The following is a 24,359-nucleotide window of genomic DNA, read 5'->3' as shown; positions in this document are numbered from 1 at the left end:
ATTTAAAAATAAATAACATCTTTGGTTTACTATTAGTTGCAAAGAAAGAGGAAGTATGGAAAGCTCAATAGGCTGCCTTAGGCAGCTTACCTGTAGGAAAATTTCTTCTAGGCTCCTCTTGGAGAGCAAGTAGAATCTAGAACATACCTGTACTTAGTCTGTTTCCCAAAGGTCAGTGCCTGACAGTTAAAGGTGAATGAAGGAACTGAAGTCTTCTGAAGATGTAGATTTTGGTTTTATTTCATGACTGTAGCATAAATTAGTATGAAATATATTTCTTTAAAAATAATCAACCCAGTTGATTTGATTGTCCAGGAAAGAAGAGCCCCAGCCTGGTCTGCACAACACGACCACTGCTGCTGGTGCAACGTGTAATCCTCACAGTGCCGGGAAAGGTGAGGCGGTCTCCTCGCACTAACACAGCTCCTGTGTCCCCAGTGCCTGCCTTTCTTCTCGTGCCTTGGCCAGGCTGGGCTTTCCCAGTTAACCCCAAAGGCAGAGAATCTAAAGGTCAGATTCTTTGTGGACATTTTGATCTTCAGTTTGTCAGACCAGCTCTAGAGCTAAGAGACAGTGCAATTTAGCCTAATGCTTCTTATAAAAGTGAGTCTGAGAAGCAGGACTGGCTCTGACCTTTAGAGCAAGGCTCAGACTCCTCTTAGCCCCTCCATGGCCCCGGGAATGCCCTGGCAGACTGAGGTAGAGGCAAAGAAGGGACTTGAATTTGCATGACTGGACTCAAGTCCCAGCTAAAATTTTTACTTGCTAGATTGTGGTGGGTCCCTCAACCTCTCTAGGCCTGTCCCTCATTTGTCAATCATGTACTGCCTTAGAGGAAGGGAGGTCCATCTGCGAGTGTGCCGAATGAGCTCATATGATCTCTGAACACTCCGGACTGCTGCATAAGAGTATGGAGGTTTGGGGTAGACGAGGAGGAAACAGAAAAGCAATGAGAGTAGTGTCAAATAAAGGAAGGGTGAAACGTTGAAAAGAAAAAGGCAGGGTGGAGAGATGGCGCCAACAGCAGCACAGGAGTCCCTGGCACCATTGCTGGGCTAGGGTCAGGGCTTAGATGACGGCATTGGTGGTTGGGTTCACGTGCCCTCTGAACCGTACAGAGAATAGAGTTGGTCACTAAACACAGCCTGGAGCCAGTCATCGGAAAGGGAAATCAATATTCTGACTGATTATCCTGACAACTACCATTTGCATGATTCTAACCTACAGGATCACTTTTAAAGCTTCTCAATCTTCATCTCCTCTCTGGACAGGAGACAGGCTGGTGAGCCCCGCCCTGGACCAGGTCATATCTTCCTTAAGCTACAGAAAACTTGAACCAGGTGGTGTGGTTGTACTCCTCACCAGGCCTCAGCAGCACAGAAGGGAAGTGGGGCTGTGAAGGGGAAAACAACACAGGTTACACCTTGCCAGCCCAAGCAGTGCCATTACCCCATTCGGGGCCTGCTTCTGTCTGTTTTTTTGAGACAGAGTCTCATTTTGTCGTTCTGGGTGGAGTGCAGTGGTGTCATCATAGCTCACTGCAACCTCAAACTCCTGGGCTCTCTCGATCCCCCTGTCTCAGCCTATCAAGTAACTGGGACTACAGGTATGTGTCACTATGCCCGGCTAATTTTTCTATTTCTTTTTTAGTAGACACGGGGTCTTGCTCTTGCTCAGGGTGGTCTCAACTCCTGAGCTCAAGCAATCCTCCCACCTCGGCCTCCCAGAGCGCTAGGATTTCTGGCATGAGCCACTACCATGCCTGGCCCCAGGGCATGTTTCTGGACTGGTCTCTGGGCCAGTGTTCCGTGGACCAGTGCCAGTGTGGGAACTGCTTCTTATTGCTTTGCAGTGAGAGAAAGAACTTGAGCCACAGTGGAAAACCTACTATATCACCAAACACACTCTGTCAAAATACAGTGTTCTTGATGAAGTAAGCAGCGTGTTGATTTATATTCTGGTGCAAGCTGTGAGCTTCTTACCATGAGCTGGCACTATCAGGAGCTTTCTTCTGGGTAATAGCTAGAAAAGAAAGTTATGAGGGAGAAAATAGGAAGAAAAGATATGGAGGAGCTGCTTAAAAGTGTGGTTGCAGAAAATGAGAAGGTATTGAGAAGGAGAAACATTAAAGGCTTCAAGGCACAAAATTTTAGCTTTACTCTTAACATATAAATGCCATACCAGTGACTTGACTATGGGTTTTCTGTGTTTATCATGAATTGGAGAAGAGAACAAACATGGACTTTTCAATCCTATGTGACTTTGAGTGTCATGTCCTCGGTCATACAGTGTGACCTTGACACAACACCAGTGTGACAAGTCAGCCTGTGGCTTTACCTGATTGACTGCGTCAGGCCAGTTCTGGGTCTCCAGGCAGAACCCTGAGTGCTTGGGATAGACGGCGCCACTCTTGCCCTTCAGTGTGCCATCCAGGAAGTTGCCCGTGTAAAACTGGACCCCAGGCTGGGTGGTGTATACTTCCAGCACTCGCCCACTGCCGGCATGATACACCCTGGGGGTAAAGACAAACCACATGTGAGTCCAGAGCAGAAAAGCAGGCAGGGAGGCAGCTTTGAGTTGGCAATGAGACCTCGCCTCGGAGCAGGGACAAGACGTAAGTAGGAGAAGAAGGTAGGAAGAGCATGATGGAAAATTCTCCCAGGCACACAGGTGAGGCCTGAGCAGGTGACTTTGGGGATCCTTAATAATAACTTCTCAACGCTGATCTTGGCTTCTTTGGAGAATGGCAAAACAGACTCACCCAAGGCAGCAGGGAAGGCGAGTGGGAGGGAGCAGTGAGGTTAGAGAGAAGCAGTTTAGGGCCCTGGAGGGGCCGACATGCTTTTTCATAAAGAGCGGGAGCTCTCTGCTTGACCTGGCAAAACAACCAGCCCTGTCTTATAAGAGTGAAGAGATGCTTTTCTGAATTTAACTATCTCCTTCTGTGGGGCTTTAGCGGGCTGTTTTTCAGTCCGGTCTCTCCCTAGAACAGTCCCGCTGTGGGTTTCTTTTTTTTTAGTAGAAACGGATCTTGCTCTTGCTCAGGCTGGTCTCGAAGCCCTGACCTCAAGAGATACTCCTGCCTTGGCCTCCCACAGTGCTAGGATTACAAGTGTGAGCCACTGCACCTGGCCCCACTGTGGGTTTCCATTAGAGTCACTGTGTCTTTAGAGAGGAGTTCCTACCCAGTTCTGTACTTGGTGTCGAAAGGATATAGATTTTTAAAAAGGCCTGGGTATTACTGTCTCATTGAGAGGCAAAACATGCACAAAATAGTTAAAACATCCCCACCACATGTAATCAACCAAGAGGTTCAGGGGAAGATGCTTGGGAAGAAGAGGAAGGCCAGGATGTGAGTGAGTGGGGAGAAGGCAGGAGGGCCTCCGCAGGTGGAGGCAGCAGGGAGAGGAATGTGGGGGACACGGAGGGGGAACACCGCTGGTGCTGGGGCTCCCTGGCAGAGGAGGGTTTTGGAGTTCTGTTTCAAGTCTCTATTAGGGGTTGAACCATTTTCTCTGCTTAACTTAAAATCCATTCATTCTACAACCATTAACTAATCATTTGCTAGTGCCAAGCATGGCATTAGGTGTTCAGGTAGAGGCAGGACTTTGTCTATCAAACAAGGCTGAAGGTGCTGAGTGCTGCAAGAGGAGTGTAGCCTCCAATTTGCCATGGGAGTGACAGGGCATAAATCACAAATTAATAAAAGTACAAAGGGCTCTGGAAGCTCAGTGAAGCCAGAAGTGACTTCCTTCTTCCAAGAAGAATTAGGGTTTCTAACAGAAAATGGGCCTTAAAAACAGGCAGAGGCCACGTGTGGTGGTGGACCTGGAATCCCAGCTACTTGGGATCCTCGGCGTGAGGATGGAAGGATCACTTGGGCCCAGGAGTTCAAGACCAGTCTGGGCAAATAGCATGGGATGTGGTACTTGGTCCCCTGTAAACAGAGTAAATGCTACTGATCTGGCCAGAGGAAAAGCTCCTCAAATAGGAGTTGGTGTCTCTTCTCTACAGAGGCAGGAAGTGAAAAGTACCTGACCTTGCACAAAGATGCTTTTCTTTAGATCCCTTCAGACAGAAATTGTGGTCAAAGCCATTGAGGTGGAATGCCTGCAGGTGTTTTCCAAGCTCCACTGGCTTTCTCAGGTCAAACGCAGTGCCTTGCACTGGAGCAATTTCTCCTGGTGGGAAGAGGCAGAAAACAAAGGTGATAAAGACCCAAATCCAATCTTTATATACAGCAGTCCAAAGACACACTGGTTTGACCCTCTCAGCCTTCATTTTCATTTGTAAAAGAGATGGGAGTCCAGATCCTAAGAAGGAGAATGAATTATCAGACTTCCTTAATTAGAAGGTGCTATTGACTGCAAAATGCAGTAGTTATAACATTCAGAGTCATTTAAGTGTGAAAGTCACACCTAACTTCCACTAGGTGATGGCTGTCCTAATCACCCAGTCAAATCACCTTGTTGACATTTCTTGCTTCAGTGCTGAAATAGCCCCAGGCTGGTAGCCAAGGATTAGCACCCTGCATGGCTAACCAGACACTAAAGGAGTCCTGAGATTAGTGGTTCTTTTTTTTTTGATACAGAGTCTCACTTTGTTGCCCAGGCTAGAGTGAGTGCCGTGGCGTCAGCCTAACTCACAGCAACCTCAAACTCCTGGGCTCAAGCAATCCTACTGCCTCAGCCTCCCGAGTAGCTGGGACTACAGGCATGCGCCACCATGCCCTGCTCATTTTATACACACACACACACACACACACACACACACACACACACACACACACACATATATATATATATATTAGTTGGCCAATTAATTTCTTTTTATAGCAGAGACGGGGTCTCGCTCTTCCTCAGGTTGGTTTTAAACTCCTGAGCTCAAAGGATCCGCCTGCCTCAGAGTCCCAGAGAGCTAGGATTACAGGTGTGAGCCACCGTGCCCGGCCGAGATTAGTGGTTCTTAAACAATTTGGGGCCACTATTCACTAAAGAGACACTGGCAACCACCCTACCCCATTATTTCCCTTAGTAGCCTGTAGACACTCAAACTACAGCAGGAGCTACTAGTAAGAACACTGGACCGCATGAGTTAACTGGGACAGTCTGAGGCAAACTGGGATGGATGACCATGCCACTCTATGCCAACTTCAATATTTTTTCTTTTTTTTTTTTTTTTTGAGACAGAGTCTCGCTTTGTTGCCCATGCTAGAATGCCGTGGCGTCAGCCTAGCTCACAGCAACCTCAAACTCCTGGGCTCAAGCGATACTACTGCCTCAGCCTCCCGAGTAGCTGGGACTACAGGCATGCGCCACCATGCCCGACTAATTTTTTCTATATGTATTAGTTGGCCACTTAATTTCTTTCTATTTATAGTAGAGACGGGGTCTTGCTCTTGCTCAGGCTGGTTTCGAACTCCTGACCTTGAGCAATCCTCCCGCCTTGGCCTCCCAGAGTGCTAGGATTACAGGTGTGAGCCACGGTGCCCGGCCCAATTCAATATTTTGAATGAAAGCTTTGAGTGTCTATGAGTGGTTCCTAGAAGAATTATAGTCTGGCAAACATGCTTCCTTTCTGTGTATAAGCCAGATTCCTCAAGTTTAAGTGCAGTCTATTCTGTCTTATCAAGATGGGCCATCCTGGGGCCTCTTCACAATGATGTGGTAGGTGGTCAGTTCTGAGGGAGGACAGGGCGGTGTGGGGACCTTCAACTCTTGAAGAGCAAAACATAGAAGCAATCTGGACAGGACTCCTGGCTTGGTGGTCATTGAACCAATGCCCAGTCAAGAACATCCCTTCATGGTAAAACTCAAGGGTGTCAGGCCAGAAGGTTCTCAGAGCTCCTCTGGTCAGAACTGCTCATATGAACAGATGAGGAAACCAAGACATAACATAACACAACACATAACTTGATATTATTACACAACAACCTATGATGTTGATATACTCAATTGTATAATTTTATCAATTTTTATCATTTTCGTATTTTAAAATCTCTGAAATCATGTCATGATTTAACTGGCAGAGGTTTTTCTTTCTTCATGGCATGTAAAATAATGGCGAACTTTATGACTGGTGGCATCTTAGAGTTAATAAAATATGTGAAAATAGTGTGCTATGTCCTCTGTTCTACTAAAACCACTAAAGAAGTAATCAGGGATTTAAGGGAAGAAAAGAGGAATTGAGATGACTTTGTGAGTCATTTCAACTGGAGATTCAAGGGAGAGAGTATTTCTCAATAGACAATCCTCTTGCGACGCCTGTCCGAAGGCCATAATGGGGTTTTATGTTCTGAAAATAGAGCCATTTTGCTTTACCACCTTTCATTCTCTTCCTAACTTTCAGTTCTGTTCTTCCCTAGATGCTAGGCCCAACCATTTCAAACAGGGGACACAAATATTCTGGATTTAGCTCAGTTAAGAAAGCCCAGACAATGTGAAGAAGACCGCAGAGCAAGGCCCCATCCCTTCCTCCCCTTGGAGTGTGTTCTCAGAATGTGCTGGTGCCAGGGCCATGGACTGGGGGCCATTCACTCAGCCACTTTTTGGCTCCAACAACATTTATTAAACATCAACTGTGTGCCAGGCACTCTGATAGCCAGGAAAACTGCATAGACGAGTAAGACATGGAACCTGCCTTTAAGCTGCTTGTAATCTAAAGGAGGAACCAGACATAAGCAGCTCATAAGCACAGAGTGTGACCAGCGCTCCAGTGGAGACACAGCTGTGAGAAAGAAGACAGGCAGTGGGACTGGACTGGCGTGGGGTGGCAGACTGGGGTGACTTCTTAGGGAAATTACAGTGGTTGAGCTGAGGCTCAAAGTGCAATCATATGAGATTGAATGGATGAGGAAGGTCGAAGGACATTCCATGTGAAGGAAATAGCTTGAGTGCAAGGTAACAGGGCATATTTGTGTGTGTGTGTGTGTGTGTGTGTGTGTGTGTGTGTAGGAAGAAGTACAGAATGCCTCAAATGAGGCAGGAAAGACATTAAATAAAGTTATATTATGAAGTCACTTCTCTGAGCCTGGGCTTTCCATCAGTACAGTGAAGTTGGATCATTGACTCCCCCCTCCGCCCACTGCTCTTCCTGTAGAATTCTTTATTTCAGAGGCAATCTTTTTAGAAGCTCAATATATAAAACATATGTTTATGTATATATATATATGCACACATACACAGTTGCCCTCCGTATCTGTGGGTTCCATATGCATGGATTCAACCAACCGCAGATTGAAAATATTTGGGAAAAAACAATAAAAAACCCAAATACAGCAATAAAATACAATTAAAAAAACAATATAGTATAACATCTATTTACATAGCATTTATGTTGTATTAGCTATTATAAGTAATCTAGAGATGATTTAAAGTATAGGGAAGGATGAGCACAGGTTATATGTAAATACTATGCCATTTTATATCAGGGACTTGAGCAGCCTCAGAATTTAGTGTCTGTGGAGGTCCTGGAGCCAATCCCCATGGATACTGAGGGATGATTGTATATATAAAATACATATATATAAAAGCCAGAGTTATTCTAGCTGAAGCCAGTATAGGCTCTGAGCAGCTCAGGTGGAAAACCCCAGAATAGGATGATGGCAGAGGTTCACTTTGCTCCCTAAATTTATAGCCCACTCAGGAGTGAGTAACAGCCAGGTCCCAGAATTTTGCATCAAGTACAAAGAATCCCAAATTCTTCTGTATCGGGCCAAATCCTCTGTATCAGCCCATTTTTTCTTGAGGAGGAAAGAGGCTCAGTTTCACAGCCTTAGAAGAAAGGATGATACAGTGTAGTCTTTTTTTTATTTTTTGAGACAGTCTCACTCTGTCATCCCAGCTAGATAGAGTGCTGTGGTGTCAGCCTAGCTCACTGAAACCTCATACTCCTGGGCTCAAGCGATCCTACTGCCTTAGCGTCCTGAGTAGCTGGGACTACAGGTGTGGGCCACCACGCCTGGCTAATTTTTCCAGGTTTTGTAGAGACAGGGATCTCACTATGTTGCTCAGGCTGGTCTCGAATTCCTGGGCTCAAATGATCCTTCTGCTTCGGTCTCCCAAAGTGCTAGAATTACAGGGGTGAGCCACTGCACCCAGCCACAGGTTAGTCTTTTTTAAAAAGTTTCTTTATTGACCCAGAGCTATCTTATATATTTTAAAGGTAAGTACAAATGTTAGGTGGTTAACATACTCTTTTAGGGTGATAATTATTTTTTCCTTTCATGTGGTCAGATGGAGAAATTTTAGGAATTGGTTTCTACTATTTTTAGGAGTGAGATATATAGCATGCAAAGTAGGCCTGAAATCTTAGGAGGCTAAGAAAAATCAGGAAGTTGTACCTTACCATTAAAAGAATTAAGTAAGTAAAGGAGAAACAACTGTTAGTCATTTAAAGTTTTTGGTTCTGCTTTTGTGGGTTCCTAAATGCTGAAAGGAAACACAAATCTATCTGGGCAAAAGAGGACATCCTTAAACTCAGCTGCTGTTGAGAAATGGAGTCCTACTGGCACGTGAGGACTGGGGTGCTGAGTTCACACAGAGCTTCAGGGGTGCCTGGGTACAAGGCACTGAGAGAGACACACAGGCCCAAGAAACACCATCTTGGTGGCTGGGTGTCCACTGGTTTTTGAAAACATCCTTGAAAAGCATCTATTTCCTTTGCCCTGGTTCTTCTTTAAAAAAACAAAAACAAAAACAAAAACAAAAACAAAACAAAACAAAAAAAACAGGCCGGGCGCTGTGGCTCACGCCTGTAATCCTAGCTCTTGGGAGGCCGAGGCGGGCGGATTGCTCAAGGTCAGGAGTTCAAAACCAGCCTGAGCAAGAGCGAGACCCCGTCTCTACTATAAATAGAAAGAAATTAATTGGCCAACTGATATATATATATATAATTAGCCGGGCATAGTGGCGCATGCCTGTAGTCCCAGCTACTCGGGAGGCTGAGGCAGAAGGATCACTCGAGCCCAGGAGTTTGAGGTTGCTGTGAGCTAGGCTGACGCCACGGCACTCACTCTAGCCTGGGCAACAAAGCGAGACTCTGTCTCAAAAAAAAAAAAAAAAAAAAAACAGGTGGGGCGTGGTGGCTCACATCTGTAATCCTAGCACTCTGGGAGGCCGAGGCAGGTGGATCGCTTGAGGTCAGGAGTTTGAGACCAGCCTGACCAAGAGCAAGACCCTGTCTCTACTAAAAATAGAAAGAAATTAATTGACCAAGCAACACATACAAAAAAATTAGCCAGGCATGGTGGCGCATGCCTATAGTCCCAGCTACTCAAGAGGCTGAGGCAGTAGGATTGCTTAAGCCCAGGAGTTGGAGGTTGCTGTGAGCTAGGCTGACGCCATGGCACTCACTCTACTCTGAGCAACAAAGTGAGATTCTGTTTCAAAAAAAAAAAAAAAAAAAAAAAACCCAAACCTGAATAGGTAATATTTGCACATGCAATCAATTTAAATGGTAAATCACGTAAACAATACAGAATACTATATAATGAAAGAATTTCTCTGTTGGTTCCCTACATAGCCAGTTGTCTTCAACAGAAGAAGTCACTTTTACTGGTTTCTCATACGCCTTCCAAAGACACTACTAAGATATCCAAGGATCTAAATGTATACTCACAAACACACAAACCTAGTAGCCTGTCTTCCACCTTGATATTTTCTTTCACTCAATGTATCTTAGAAATTGCTTCTCAATTTATTCCTAGGTATTTTATTGGACGACTCTATATGCTCTCATATTTTCCTCTATTTTTCGATGATAATTTTTCTACTTAAAATTTTATTTTCAAGGTGTCAACTGCAAATTTATATTTTCCTAGAAAATCACCCAGTTCTCTACATTACTCTTATATTTATTTGTAAAGTGTTAAGCAAAAAAAAAAAAAAAATCATTTGTGGTTCTTTAAATTTCATCTTTATTCCCTATACTAATTTCTTATTTTGTGTATAGAATAGGTTAGCTAATGCTTTATCTATTTTATGTTTTTTTTCCCACCTCCAATGAATTGGCTCGTGGATTTATTTATTAGCACTACATTTTCAAAATCAAAATTTCTGCTTTTATTTTTATTAATTTATTTTCTTTGAGACAGAGTCTTGCTTTGTTGCCTGGGCTATAGTGCTAAGGTGTCAGCCTCGTTTACAGCAACCTCAAACTCCTGGGCTCGAGCAATCCTTCTGCTTCAGCCTCCCAAGTAGCTGGGACTACAGGCATGCGCCACCATGTCCAGCTAATTTTTTCTATATATATTAGTTGGCCAATTAATTTCTTTCTATTTATAGTAGAGATGGGGTCTTGCTCTTGCTCAGGCTGGTTTCAAACTCCTGAGCTCAAACAATCCTCCTGCCTCGGCCTCCCAGAGTGCTAGGATTACAGGTGTGAGCCACCGTGCCCGGTCTAGTTTTTGCTTTTTAGCAACTTTTTTTAACCATATGGTCTGTATTTGACTGCATCTGAGTGTGTTTATGATAACGTAGAAAGTTCAAATTTTAGGCCTAGCTCACAACAACCTCAAACTCTTGGGCTCAAGCGATCCAGCTAGGCTGATGCCAGGCACTCACTCTAGCCTGGGCAACAAAGCAAGATTCTGTCTCAAAAAAAAAAAAAAAAAAAAAAAGGAAAGTTCAAATTTTTGTTTTAGTGCTTACATCTCACTATATAAGCAACTTCAGTATAATACACTGAATCCTCTTTTTCTTAGACATAATCTGGTCTGAGCTTCTTCCTCTGCTTTCATCCTTCTACTTTGCTCCCTGAGTTAGGTTTCTGACACTTTGTCAACTGAAGGTATTCTATAATATTAATAATAAAGGCACTTTTTTCCCCAGTAGATGGCGCTAGAGACACAACAGAAAGAGGCCTCTTTACAACCAATCCTCAAAACCTGGATCAGTTCTGGGAGAATTAATAGTTAAACTTTTTGGATCTCTAAAGCCAAAGGCCAGATCAGGCGCGGTGGCTCACGCCTATAATCCTAGCACTCTGGGAGGCGGTAGGGGGGCAGATTGCTCGAGGTCAGGAGTTCGAAACTAGCCTGAGCATAGAGCAAGACCCTGTCTCTACTATAAATAGAAATTAACTGGCCAACTAATATATACAGAAAAAATTAGCCAGGCATGGTGGCGCATGCCTGTAGTACCAGCTACTCGGGAGGCTGAGGCAGCAGGATTGCTTGAACCCAGAAGTTTGAGGTTGCTGTGAGCTAGGCTGACGCCATGGCACTCACTCTAGCCTGGGCAACAAAGCGAGACTGTCTTAAAAAAAAAAAAAAGTCACAGGCCAAATGCTGGGTGGTAATGACCCAACTGGGCACTTTTGTTTTGTGAAGTTTATGTGATAAATCACCTCCCAGACTGACTTTTTAAAAGGCAACAATAATTTTTTTTTTTTTTTTTTTGAGACAAAGTTTCACTCTATTGCTAGGGCTAGAATGCTGTGGCGTCAGCCTAGCTCACAGCAACCTCAAACTCCTGGGCTCAAGTAATCCTCCTGCCTCAGCCTCCCGAGTAGCTGGGACTACATGCCCGGCTAATTTTTTCTATATATTTTAAGTTGTCCAGCTAGTTTCTTTCTCTTTTTAGTAGAGACGACGTCTTGCTCTTGCTCAGGCTGGTCTTGAACTCCTGAACTCAAATGATCCACCTGCCTCGGCCTCCCAGAGTGTTAGGGTTACAGGCGTGAGCCACTATACCTGGCCAAAAAGGCAACAATAATTCTTTATGAAATAACTAGACTGGGAAAAAGCAGCAGCTATTCTCATGGGCTCACGAAGATTTTTAATCTTATCAACTTATATTCTGAGTGGTAACTTATGTTTTCTTTTCTAACCTTACATTGTGTTCACAGTATTTAATTCTTCCTTAAAGCCATATTTGACTCAAAAATCTAACCCTTAGCCAGGCACAGTGGCTCACATCTGTAATCTTAGCACTCTGGGAAGTCATGGTGGGCGGATTGTTTGAGCTCAGGAGTTCGAGACCAGCCTGGGCAAGAGTGAGGCCCCATCTCTACCAAAAATAGGAAAAAGAAAAACAAAAAAATCAGCTGGGCATTGTGGTGCGAGCCTGTAGTCCCAGCTACTTGGGAGGCTGAGGCAGGAGGATCTCTTGAGCCCAGGAGTTGGAGGCTGCAGTGAGCTGCGATGCCATGACTGCACTCTACCCAGAGCAACAGAGCAAGACTCTGTGTCAACAAAATAAGCAACAACAACATCAACAACAAACCTAAACCTTATGACAGTCCTAGTATGTTTGCTCCAGGTCAGTCAATATTGCTTATAATTATTTACCTTGAAGTATGGCTATAGGTAAAAAACTATAAGGAACAAAGAAAGCCAAGACATTTTTATGAAGGGAAGACACAGGGCATATTTCAAGTCCATTTCCCTGATATTGAGCAATCTACAAATTGATGTTTGCTTCAGTTTTTCCCTCTGTAATAAGAAGCTGCTATTACTTGGAAATATATGGAAATATTTGATAAATGATATGCTTGAACATCATCAGAAGGATGGCATAAATAAATAAGAGGGCCAGATCTCAGGATAGCATAAGGATGACAGAGAAGCCCTGACTTAAAATTAGAAACTTGGAATAGTTCTAAAATGAGATTTTTGCTAAATGAGAAGAAAAAAAGAAAGAAGGCTCTAATTTATCTTTTCCAGCCTTACTGGCTGACACACTCCCTCATGCACTTAATGGTCAGGTATGTAGAAAATGTGGCATTTGTGTCCCTCTGAACTCACCATGTCTTTGGGCCCCTCCTCAAAACTGGAATGTCCTTTCTGTGTCTGTTATGCCCACTGCACTCTGGCAAAGCCCAAATGGTCATCTAAGAACACTAATATAATTTCCTCTGAGAAGGATTCCAACCTCCACGGCTAGAACGAATCCCTTTTTCTACTTTGTTCCCATTATATTTAGAACAGACTTTTTCTCAAAACATTCATCACATTATGGCATAACTGTAAGATTTGTCGAAGTCAAAATAAAACAGAGATGAATCTCTAAATTTAATGTTTTATTCGAGAATGACTGAATTACAGTTCGGGGCATACACACAGACCAGGTGGTCTTTGGTATGACCAAAGAACAAAAAGGTTGGGAATTTTATTAGAAAGAGAAATGTTATGTATTATTTTGAAAGAAAGCTCACCGACACTAGAGACATTTTTGGGAGCTGGCAAGCTCTAACTGGTGAGTGACTGTGGTAGGTAAAACTAGTCTTTGAGTCGTGGCAGGTTGTTTCAGCAGTTACCAGGTGACACTGGTCTTAGGGTGACAGCAGGCAGTTTCAGCAGCTGGCCTTGCAGAAAATTCAATACTGGAGCAGGTGCTATGTGTCCCAAGTGCTTTTGCCCACTGGCCTGTCAACTCTGAGTTAGTTGGGTATGACAAGAATAACCCAAATCGTATAACCAACTTTCACATATATCAAGCTATTAGTCTATAAGGAATGTGAGTTCCTAAAGAGCAAGAATTGTGCCCTATTTATTTCTCTTTATACCCTCTGGGCATGAAGCAGAACCTTTACTTGATTGAAAAAGTGAAGAATAAATAAAGTAGAGGCAGAAAAAACAGAGGCAGCTGTGTATATCCTGTGACTAAGAATAAAAGATCTAGAAAGGACCTTAGGAATTACCTCAACCAGTCCCCTCACGTTGTAGACGAAGAGCCTGAGAGCCAGGCAGCTGAGGGACTTGCCTGAGGTGACACATCTCCGCAGTGTCAAAGTCTCCAGGCCTCCCCTCAGGCACTTTCCGCCTCACTCTGGGCTGTCCCACTTGGCCACAGCCCCGGCCACCTCCAAACCCTCAGGTGAGTTCTCGATTCTTCTCACTCAGAGTGTGGAAAATGAATGATGAATGTGCACGTTCTTCTGACTTTGGTTCATCTGCATATATGAGTGTGTGCTTTGGCGCTAAGAATAGAACGGGATGTCAAATTAGCGCTCTCCGCAGAGCGCACAGAAAATGAAGCGGAAATGCAAAGGGTGTCCTCGAGAGGATGTCATGTCGTCAGACTTTAGTTTTGAAGCCATCAGAAAGCTGGGGTGTGGGTAGGGAGAAGCTGTTTTCTGAAGAGGATTTCTTATTCTCCTGGACCCTGGCTGGCTGTGCCTTCAGCTGTGGCGGCAATGCCCGGCGGGTGGTGGGTTGACCCGGCCGTGTGGGGCAGGGAGCGAAGGGCAGCGTTCCTCCCGCCCCGCCCCAGGGAAAGTCTGACTGCAGGCGGCATGGAAGACCCAGCAGAGGCTGTTTCCGTGAATTTAGAGACCAGAAGAAGCTGCACAGTGGCAGCTGTGGAGGGTAGGCTTAATTGGGGTTGGGTTTATTAGGAGTGTGCAAAGAGGAGGGAGGGGGCAGGAGAGCTGAGAGCAGGTGCAAAGGCTGTGATTCTTGTGATGGACTTTGATCCAAGACAGGGTGGGGAGGAGAAGGGATGGTGAAAGGGGGGTAGAACCAAAGGATTTTAGGTTCTTGTGGCGCTGAAGACATGCCGGGGCTGAAAAACAGACATCTTGAACAGTGATGATGGAAGGCTGCAGTGCGGCGAGGTAATGACAATGACCGGGAGTGAGCAGCTGAGAAGGGTGGAGGACAAGATCATTGAAGAGAGGACCTCGGGAAGCTGAGAGTGGTCAGGGTATCACAACAAAGAAAAGGAAAAAAATGAATAATTACAAGAGTGTTGCTGGAGGGCCAATGAGGCAGGAATGAGGGAACATGACCGGGTCTACAGTGACCTCAACAACTGCCTCCTTTTTGCAAGAAGATGAAGTGGATCTGATCATTGGAAACAGGACTTTCTAACATTCCAGATCTCTGTCATAAAAGAGTAAATCTTCCTCTTTGCATTCTTGACAGAGTTATAATTACCTGCACTCTGAAAGTGAAGGAAAAACTCAACTGCCTTCATGAAATCCATCTGTCTTGACTCATCTCTTATCTCACATAAGGGATTCACACATACATTCTATTATGAGGAATTTGCCCTTTTCCTCAGGATGGCTGTGGCAGATTGCGTTTTTCAAAGATGGCCACATCAGTCTAGGTCCCATCCCACGTCCTCTTACAATGTGATGTGGACACTCCTTCATGGAGAGTTGAAGTCTGTTTCCTCCCTTGAACTTGGACGGACTTAAGAATGTGGCACAAGGCCGGGCGTGGTGGCTCACGCCTGTAATCCTAGCACTCTGGGAGGCCAAGGCGGGCGGATCGCTCGAGGTCAGGAGTTCGAAACCAGCCTGAGCAAGAGCAAGATCCTGTCTCAACTATAAATAGAAAGAAATTAATTAGCCAACTAACAGATATAGAAAAAATTAGCCAGTCATGATGGTGCATGCCTGTAGTGCCAGCTACTTGGGAGGCTGAGGCAGCAGGATTGCTTGAGCCCAGCAGACTGAGGTTGCTGTGAGCTAGGCTGATGCCATGGCACTCACTCTAGCCTGGGCAACAAAGTGAGACTCTGTCTCAAAAAAAAAAAAAAAAAGAAAATGGCACAAGTGATGCTGTGTGCTTCCTGAGACAGGTTATAAGACATAAAGTGGCTTCAACCTCCCCCCTCTCTTAAGACATTCACCCTTGGAGCCCAGCCACCATCCTGTAAGGAAGCTCAAGTCACGAGGAGAGGCCATGTGTGGGCTGTTCTGACTGACAGCCCTAGCTAGGCCTCCCAACTAACAGCCAGCATCAACTGCCTGATATGTGAGTGAATGAGCCGTCAGATGATTGCGGTCCCTGCTCTAATCTTTTAGCTGAGGTCCTGGACAACATGTGCAGAGACAAGATATGCCCTGTCTGCATTCCTGACCAACAGAAACAATGAGAGATAATAAAAGAAGTCTTGTAGTCATTTGTTACATGGCAATAGGTCACGAGTATGCTGCTAGCATGCCAAGAAGTAATATTTTCCACTCTTAGCACTGACTTGACAAATCCCAGAAGGACGTTATTGTCCCTCTCCACACCCCACCCTTTACGGTCAGAAGTACTTTTAAGCGATTCTACCTTAAGAACACTAACCCTTGCAATTGCTTTTGAATGGGGAAAAAACAAACACAAATTTGTTAGTTCACCAATTTGGGGGCATCTTCTATGTACCAGGCATTAAACTGACCCTTGGAAAGCCTCAAATATAGTAGAAGAGACAGATTTAAAAAATAAGAACTTACAGGAGAGTGTGACAAATGTAATGACAGTGGCATTCCTAAGTCTCTAGTGGAGCAGGAGAAGCAGCACCTAAGGCAGCCATGGGGTCAGGAAGGTTCCCGAGAGGCGTGACAGGAGCCTGATCTTGAAGGCTACGTCGGGACTGGCCAACTGGACGAGCTGCAGGAGAGAACGAGCGCGGGAATGGCTCCAGCCACCTGGGCAGGTGTATCTGGGGCACAGGCAAGACACGTTTATGTCACACACGTCCTATGGGCTCCTACCTCTGACTTAAGTTTTTGGGGCAAAAGACTTAAGAAATGGGGTGGAAGGTTAATTGGATCTTGGGAACTCCTGATCAAACACTGACTACAGTGAAATGTTTTTTTATAACATCTAGGCATGAACACTCTTCTTGGTGTCTGACAGAAAATTCACCTGGGGTGAATTTTAATTCAAAGCTTTTAATTTCCCAGGATCTGAAATAGCTCTTTTCCCTGCCTGGTGGCCCTCGTACCTGCCTCTCTGAGAAGAGGAACAGATGGTCACTGTGAGAGTCATTGAATCCCCACATTCAGTCACTTTGAGACCCTTCCTTCCTGACAGAGCTTTTTCTAGCTCATCTTCACACAACCAACACATAGTGCAGGAATAAAACCACAGTCCCACCAGACACTCCTTGGCACAAGTACATCCTGTTTATAACAATTAAAAATTATTGAGAGAAAAGAGAAAAGAAAGGAAATCTGGCATAGACAGTCTAGAAAAATTTGGGGGATGGGCAGGAAAGAAATTTTCTTCAATAATTTTTTCTCCCTGGGGAGAATATAAATGGAGATTTGACTTCCCCATTTATAAAATAAAGCTAATATTGGTATCTACCTGGTACACAGCACATGCATTCTTTCTCTCTTATATACACACACCACTCCCTTAATTCAGAGAACAGGTATTAATTATAGCATAAATCTTTCATGCAAAAGAAAGGTGCACTTCAGCCTCTGTGGTGCATTGTTATTTTCGTTACTGTACTCATGTTTTTTGTTTTTTTAGATACAGGGGTCTCACTATGTTGCCCAGGCTGATCTCAAACTCCTGGCCTCAATGTATTCAATGTATCCCACCTCAGTCACAGGCATGAGCCAACTCACTTGGCTTGGTTTTATATGATATTTTGAGTCATAAACACCTTTGAGAATATTATAAAAGTTATGGGCTCTCTCTCTCCAGTAAAATGCATACACACATGCAGAATACACCCAGAATCTCTGACGCCCAGCCATGCATCCCCGGCTAAGAACCCCTGATCTATAGACTGGAGAATGTGTTCTGTCTATACTGGTACTCCACAAAATAAGTTGCCCCCTCATGACCTGATATGGAAATGCACATTTGGAATGTTGCAGTCACACAACCTCAAATATCTGGTCCAGAAATGTAGCTTGTGAGTGAGTCTACTGGCAGATTCCTCCCATCCCAATGTGGCAAACATTCTGCAGAATACATCCAGACCTCCTTCTGAACTGTTTATGATTTCTCCATATTCTTGCAGCAGATATGCAGCAGACTAACACGTGAAAGGCACAGAAGCTTGTCTTAATATGAGCAAATCAACAGCTTTCAGAAACTGCAGGCAAATGAAGCATCAGAGAAAGTAAAAATTGTCCCTAATGATAGCTCAGAAAATAGGGCTGATTAGGCAAAACTGTGTACCCCTGGGTTTTAGTGCATATAAGAAATCAGGATCACTGATTACTGTTATCAACCTTCCAGGAGTGTCCTGCTCACCTGTGTAGCAGTCAAACTCCATAGAATGGATCTTCTTTCTTTTTTTTTTTACCTAAAATTTCTCTGGGGACATAGAATGGATTTTAGAGTCAGGCAGGCCTGGATTTAAATTGTGGCTTTCTTTGCTGTAAAAATTTGTGGCGGTTGCTTAGCTTCTCTGAGCTGCAGTTACCTCATCTATAAAATGGGGATAATAAGAGAATCTATCTTATAGGATTATTGTGAAGATTAAAGGAGGTAAAACATGTACAGCACTCGGCACCCTAAGCATGTGGGAAGTGCTCAGTGATATAGCAGGTATTACTGACAGTAGCAGAGGGCAATAACAGCATAATTTGGAGTCAGGGAAACTCGATTCCAGATTTTGACTCCACCAGTTAGTTACTTACCTGTTGAACTTTGTGCAGGTTGCTTAACCTCTCCAGTTTTCAGTTTCCTCAACAGAAGCACAGAGCTAATACCAATTTCAAAGGGTAGTTCAATGAACTAATGCATATGATGTATGTGCTTAGCCCGTGTCTGGCATGTATTAAACACTCAGTAAATGGCGATGACGACAATAATAATAATAATAGTCAAGACTTACAAAACTCTTGCTACACGCCAGGCACTACTCTAAGCATTTTACAACTATTACCTTTTAATTTAATCTTCACACCCAATGAGATAGGTCCAATTGTTGTCTTCCCTTTACACATGAGGCATGCAGAACTTAAATTGTCCAAAATCACAGAGCTGGTAAGGATTTTAACTAGATAGTCGGAATCTGAGTTTGTGCCCTAAACCACTGTGTTTTCCTTAGGATAATGTGTCAAAATCGGCCTTATAAAACAGCCATCCAAGATCATGTCAATGACTCACATCCCATTTCTGGCTGGAGCTCCCTGGCCTGCCCCTCTCCCCCACCCACCATCAGTTTCCATGGCGCATGGGGGTCCCACTGCCCACAAGCAGGCGCATTGCTAGGGCTGCATGCTGTTCCATGAAGACCAGCAAAGCCTTCCTGAACCCTCCCAAATCCTCCACAGGGCTCAGCCCACCGATGGCTGCTGACTGCTCTAGTATGAGGGACAGCTTTTCTGCCTGACCACACCGAGAGACAGCAGCAGGGTTTGTGTGATGATTTCATAGGAGGAACATATTAATAGGGGCTGAAGATTGTCCCTCTCATGCTTGCTTTTCTGTTTTTCTGCAGCTTGGGCAGCCTCCAGGAACAATGGTGTGACCAGTATATGGGAGCCCAGCGAGCCCAGACGACGGCAGACCCACAGCCTCCTGCTCTCCTCCAGCATACACAAGGCTCACGCAGTCCCGGTTCACAGGCAGCCCAAGAGGCCACCAGGGAAAGGGGGTGAACATCCTGACACTATAAAAAGGACAGGCAACTAAACATACTAAATTATTAATAATCACCCAGGTTCAAACAACAGAACCATGAAAGGAGAGAGGGGAGAATCAGCCCAGCCTTTCTTTCTTTTTTTTTTCTTTTTTGAGACAGAGTCTCGCTTTGTTGCCCAGGCTAGAGTGAGTGCCGTGGCATCAGCCTAGCTCACAGCAACCTCAAACTCCTGGGCTCAAGCAATCCTTCTGCCTCAGCCTCCCGAATAGCTGGGACTACAGGCATGCGCCACCATGCCCGGCTAATTTTTTCTATATATATTAGTTGGCCAATTAATTTCTTTCTATTTAGAGTGGAGATGGGGTCTCACTCTTGCTGAGGCTGGTTTTGAACTCCTGACCTCGAGCAATCCGCCCACCTTGGCCTCCCAGAGTGCTAGGATTACAGGCGTGAGCCACCACGCCTGGCCAGCCCAGCCTTTCTGATCAGTGGGCACAGGGGCACTGCCACAAAATGGCTTTATGTGGGAATTTAGCCCCTATAACTTCCATCAGTGCAACCCCTACTTGCAAATTGCCCCAAATGAACATACATTTAGCACTCTGGGAGGCCAAGGCCGGCGGATTGCTCGAGGTCAGGAGTTCGAAACCAGCCTGAGCAAGAGCGAGACGCCGTCTCTACTATAAATAGAAAGAAATTAATTGGCCAACTAATACATATATAGAAAAAATTAGCTGGGCATGGTGGTGCATGCCTGTAGTCCCAGCTACTTGGGAGGCTGAGGCAGCAGGATTGCTTGAGCCCAGGAGTTTGAGGTTGCTGTGAGCTAGGCTGACGCCACGGCACTCACTCTAGCCTGGGCAACAAAGCGAGACTCTGTCTCAAAAAAAATAAAAATAAAAAAAATAAATAAACATACATTTAATATGATTATATTATTATATGACAATAATAAACAGACAAATAAATTAGAGGCCAGCCCCAGACTCCCTTCTGATGAGACTGCTGCCCCGAGGTCCTCCTTCACAGAAATGCTGGCATCGCCGTGGCTGCTCCCCGCCAGGGTTCAGCGGGCACACAGAAGGCTTGCGTCTGCACTGCTGGAACAGGCAGGGGGCCTTGAAACCCAGAGACGGCTTCCTCAATCTAACTACCTGCGGGAATGAATTGGTCGCTGTCCTCTCTGGGAGGTGTGCTCTGCAGATCCTGCATTCTATTTGTTCCTTGCATTTGGCCCTGCCAGGGAGGATTGATTTCACAAATAAATTTGGGTGCTGCTGTCTATCTTGGGAAGGATTCTGGAATGGATATCTGAAAGGGAGAAGGAAGTATGTCCACCAGAAACCAAATACAAATATATCCACACACAAATCATGCCCACTCCCTAGGCTTCTCTGCATGGGTTCTGAGGCTGGAGGCGCAGGGGGGTTCAGGGGAGGTGCAGCATCCAGGCTGCAGTGAGCAGAATCTGCAGGGAATTGCCAAGTGGCCTCTGCCCTTGCGGATGATCCTAGATGAAGATACAGAAGGCATTCTTCGCAAACTGTGACAGACAGCATGAAGCTAGAAGGCAGCTGCACTTGGGATGACAGAACCAGGAATCCAAAAGGCAATGCAAAGTAAGGATAAAGTGCCAACTACAGCAAGATAAAATTTATGAATAACAGGAACAGATATGGTCTTGCACTTGTGCCAAAAACCAAGCCAAATCAAACCAACCAACCAAAGGACACTGCCCAGGTTTAGATTGTAACTGTAGCCCTGGGCACAAAACATAATCTTGTGAGGTCCCATTTCCTCACTTGTAAAATGGGGATAATAATAGCCCCTGTGTCATGAAGTTGTTATGAGAATTAAATCAGTTACTAAAAGCAAAGTGTTATACTTAGCACAGTGATGATGATGTTGATGATGATGATGGTGACGGTGACGGTGCTAGCACTTCCACAGTGGTTAGCACTATGTTCCCCACCAGGCAGTCTCACTCCACAGCCCATGCTCTTAACCATCATGTAACACTAACTCTCATAAATGTTAAGTATAATTATTATAACTACTACCGACTAGGGAAAGATGTGGCTGAGTCACTGCATGTGTGAAAATGACTTTAAGGATGCAGGCTGGCAGCAAGTTCACTAGGAGTCACATAAAGACTGTAATGAGGAGGTGACAGTGCTGGGCTACTTTTTGCAGTGTGGGCATCACAACAGGAGAGAGGCCTAAAGACACACAGAGCAAGATCAGAGGGAAATGACCAGAATGGCCAGACCACAGCATAAGAAGAATAGCCAAAGGGGCTGGGCGCGGTGGCTCACGCCTGTAATCCTAGCACTCTGGGAGGCCGAGGTGGGCAGATCCCTCGAGGTCAGGAGTTCGAAACCAGCCTGAGCAAAAGCGAAACCCTGTCTCTACTATAAATAAAAAGAAATTAATTGGCCAACTAATATATATAGAAAAAATCAGCCAGGTATGGTGGTGCATGCCTGTAGTCCCAGCTACTCGGGAGGCTGAGGCAGTAGGATCATTTGAGCCCAGGAGTTTGAGGTTGCTGTGAGCTAGGCTGACGCCATGGCACTCACTCTAGCCTGGGCAACAAAGTGAGACTCTGTCTCAAAAAGAAAAAAAAAAAAAAGAATAGCCAAAGGGCCTGGCATGTTTTGCCTGAAGGAAAGGCTCCGAGTGGACATGACAGCTGCTTGCTCTGCAGGGATCAGGGCCCAGATGTGGGAGGAATGCGGGTCAGCTCTAGGTAAACAGGTTTCTGCTCAATGTGCAGAAGGCCCTTCTGACACGCTGACCCAGGATGGACAGTGCGCATCCGAGTGCTGGCAGTGCCCAGAGATCTGGGATGCAAGTACTGGCCAGGCAGGTGGTGGCTGGAGAAGGCAAGGTCCTTTCCAACCTTGACATTCCAGAATTGTAGGTCCACTGGCCCATGTGACAAAAATAATGAAGCTGGTTGTTCCCTTCAGGGTCACACTGTGTATATCTTGGCTATTTCTCTTTTCTTTTCTTTTTCTAAATCAAAATGTTAGCTTGTCTTATATAGAGAGGCCATCAGCTGAGAGCAGCTCTTTGCTGAATGGCCTACAGGGAATGGTTTTAGATGAGAGAGGCCCAGTGTCGGGAGGGCCAAGTGTTGGAGGGAGGAGGGAAATAAAGGTAGCTAAGAGTGGACCATGAGGACACAGGGTAGTGTTGGGGAGGGAAGCCTGAGGGAAGAAAAAGGAGCTAAAAAGCAAAAAAGCAACAGAAGGTCACTTGAGGCTAGCTGGAGCTATTTAACGCCTGTTTAACAGCTACTCAAAGCTATTCAAAGGACCATGAACACAGGCATGTCTGGGCGTGGGGGTGTTAGACACAGTGGACCCAGAAGATCCACAACAGACCAATGAGTCCGAATCTGCATTTTAACCAGTTCCCAGGTGATCTGTGTGCACCATTAAAGCGGAAAAGCATGTGCTGGGGATCATGCGAGGGCGATCCAGGCTCAGATAGGCTGCCACACCCATCCCTGAAAAGCCAGCAAGCTAGCAAGCGTGGGGAGGAAGCTGGGGCAACAGGAACAGCAGCACGCAGCAGCCTGGAGTCTGGTCTCCATGGGGACGGCCCAGCTGTGCTTCCAGCCCAGCTGCTCCAATTATGTCTGCTGCTTCCTCCAGTCGGGGTTCAGAACAGTCACATTTGCATAAGGAGGCCTGTGGGCACAGGTACTCATCTGACACCTAATTAAGCCATCTTGGTAAATCATCTCTAGAATGCCTGTTATTATTTTAGGAAACAACATAAAGAGAATGATAATTAAAAGTTAACACCCTGGGTGGGAATTTTTACTTCATTCCAGTGGTTGGCAAGTAAAGCACCTTGGGAATTTTTTTGTAAAGTAACATTTCTATAAATTTTCATAGATCACACAACTTCAAAGCTTGTCTCTGCTGTGGTTTTTTTCCCCCCTTTCCTCTGCCAGTGCTTTGGATTTGTGGCTTTATTCTAGTGCTGGTGTGTGTTTTTTTTTCTTTCCACTGAGCATTTTCTGATTTTACTTTGACTTGCAATGGGGGAGGGGATTGCTTCTGGATATCACATGACATTCAAAGCATAAAATGCTAAACCAAGCCACAGGTCGTTTTCAGGTGAAAAGGACCAACGGGAGGCATTCCCATCATGGGGTACTTTTTCATCTCAGATTCCTATGGCCATGGCATCCCGAGATTTGCTGTCCGGTGGAAAGTTTGCCTTCCAGTCACTCACTGACTGTCTGCAGCCTCCGAGCCTTCCTGCTCTCACGCACCAACACGGGGGTGTTCCTGCGACACCAGCTCCCTTCTGAGGCTGCCAGGCCCGGGTACCCCAGAGTCCCCTGTCTTCAGGGCCCCCTGCTGTGTAGCCTCGGCCTACCTGGGGCCCACTGTCTAGGCCCTGCCCACTTGGTTAGTGACCCTCATTGAACACCTTACACCCTGTCCTCCTACCCCTCTTATCTGACAAAACCCCAACTTTGGATCATCCCACAATCGGTCTTCTCTGCTCCCAACTCCATGTTGCTGAGAGAAACTGCAGAAAACCCACAGAAGCACCGACTGAGGCCACCACAAGCTCATGGGCTCAATCCCCAATTGGATTCTCAGTGCCCTCTGACAACTAATTTATTTGTCCTAAATCAGCTCCTCTCCCTCTAAAAAAGCCTCCTACTTGACCCTGCATTCCCCCCCCCTTGTGGAGGCGCCTTCTCTCCCTCTCACAGCTTGTTGAAAGCGGTTTCCACACCAGTCCGTTCCACTGGCTCACTTAGAAGCTTTTAGGATACTAGACAGAGTCCCAGGGCCGTCTGTGTCAAGCAAATGCAGCCGAATCTCTGGGATGGGGCCCAGGGCTCTGTACTCAAGAGAATTGCCTTAGCTGGGAACAGTCATTGGCATTAATCCTGACTCCCTTCTAAACTTGGCCATTTCCCTTGGCATCTTTATTGTGGGCCTTTCTTGCACTTTAAATACTGGTAGCTATTTCCTAGGGTCCCCCCTAGGCCCAGTTCTCAGATCAAGGCTCTCCTCAATCTATGTTCCCTCCCCAAAATCTACATGG

General features: G+C 45.4%; 1 protein-coding gene across 1 annotated transcript in view; it reads right to left on the bottom strand.

Moving 5' to 3' along the window:
• Positions 1–213: 213 nt before the first annotated feature.
• GALM (galactose mutarotase) overlaps positions 214–24,359 on the bottom strand; it is a 67,113-nt gene continuing 42,967 nt past the window's right edge. Inside the window, exons 5-7 of the mRNA XM_012788472.3 lie at positions 4,040–4,181; positions 2,338–2,512; positions 214–1,393 (exon numbers count right to left, since the gene is read on the bottom strand). Of these exons, the coding sequence (XP_012643926.1) occupies positions 1,316–1,393; positions 2,338–2,512; positions 4,040–4,181 (395 nt within the window). The 3' untranslated portion in view covers positions 214–1,315. The remainder of the gene's footprint in view (positions 1,394–2,337; positions 2,513–4,039; positions 4,182–24,359) is intronic.

The sequence above is a fragment of the Microcebus murinus genome, chromosome 3 (genome assembly GCF_040939455.1).
Source record: "Microcebus murinus isolate Inina chromosome 3, M.murinus_Inina_mat1.0, whole genome shotgun sequence".
Taxonomy (NCBI): Eukaryota; Metazoa; Chordata; class Mammalia; order Primates; family Cheirogaleidae; genus Microcebus; species Microcebus murinus.
The sequence above is the reverse complement of the archived record's forward strand: the minus strand, read 5'-3'. Positions and strand labels throughout refer to the sequence as shown.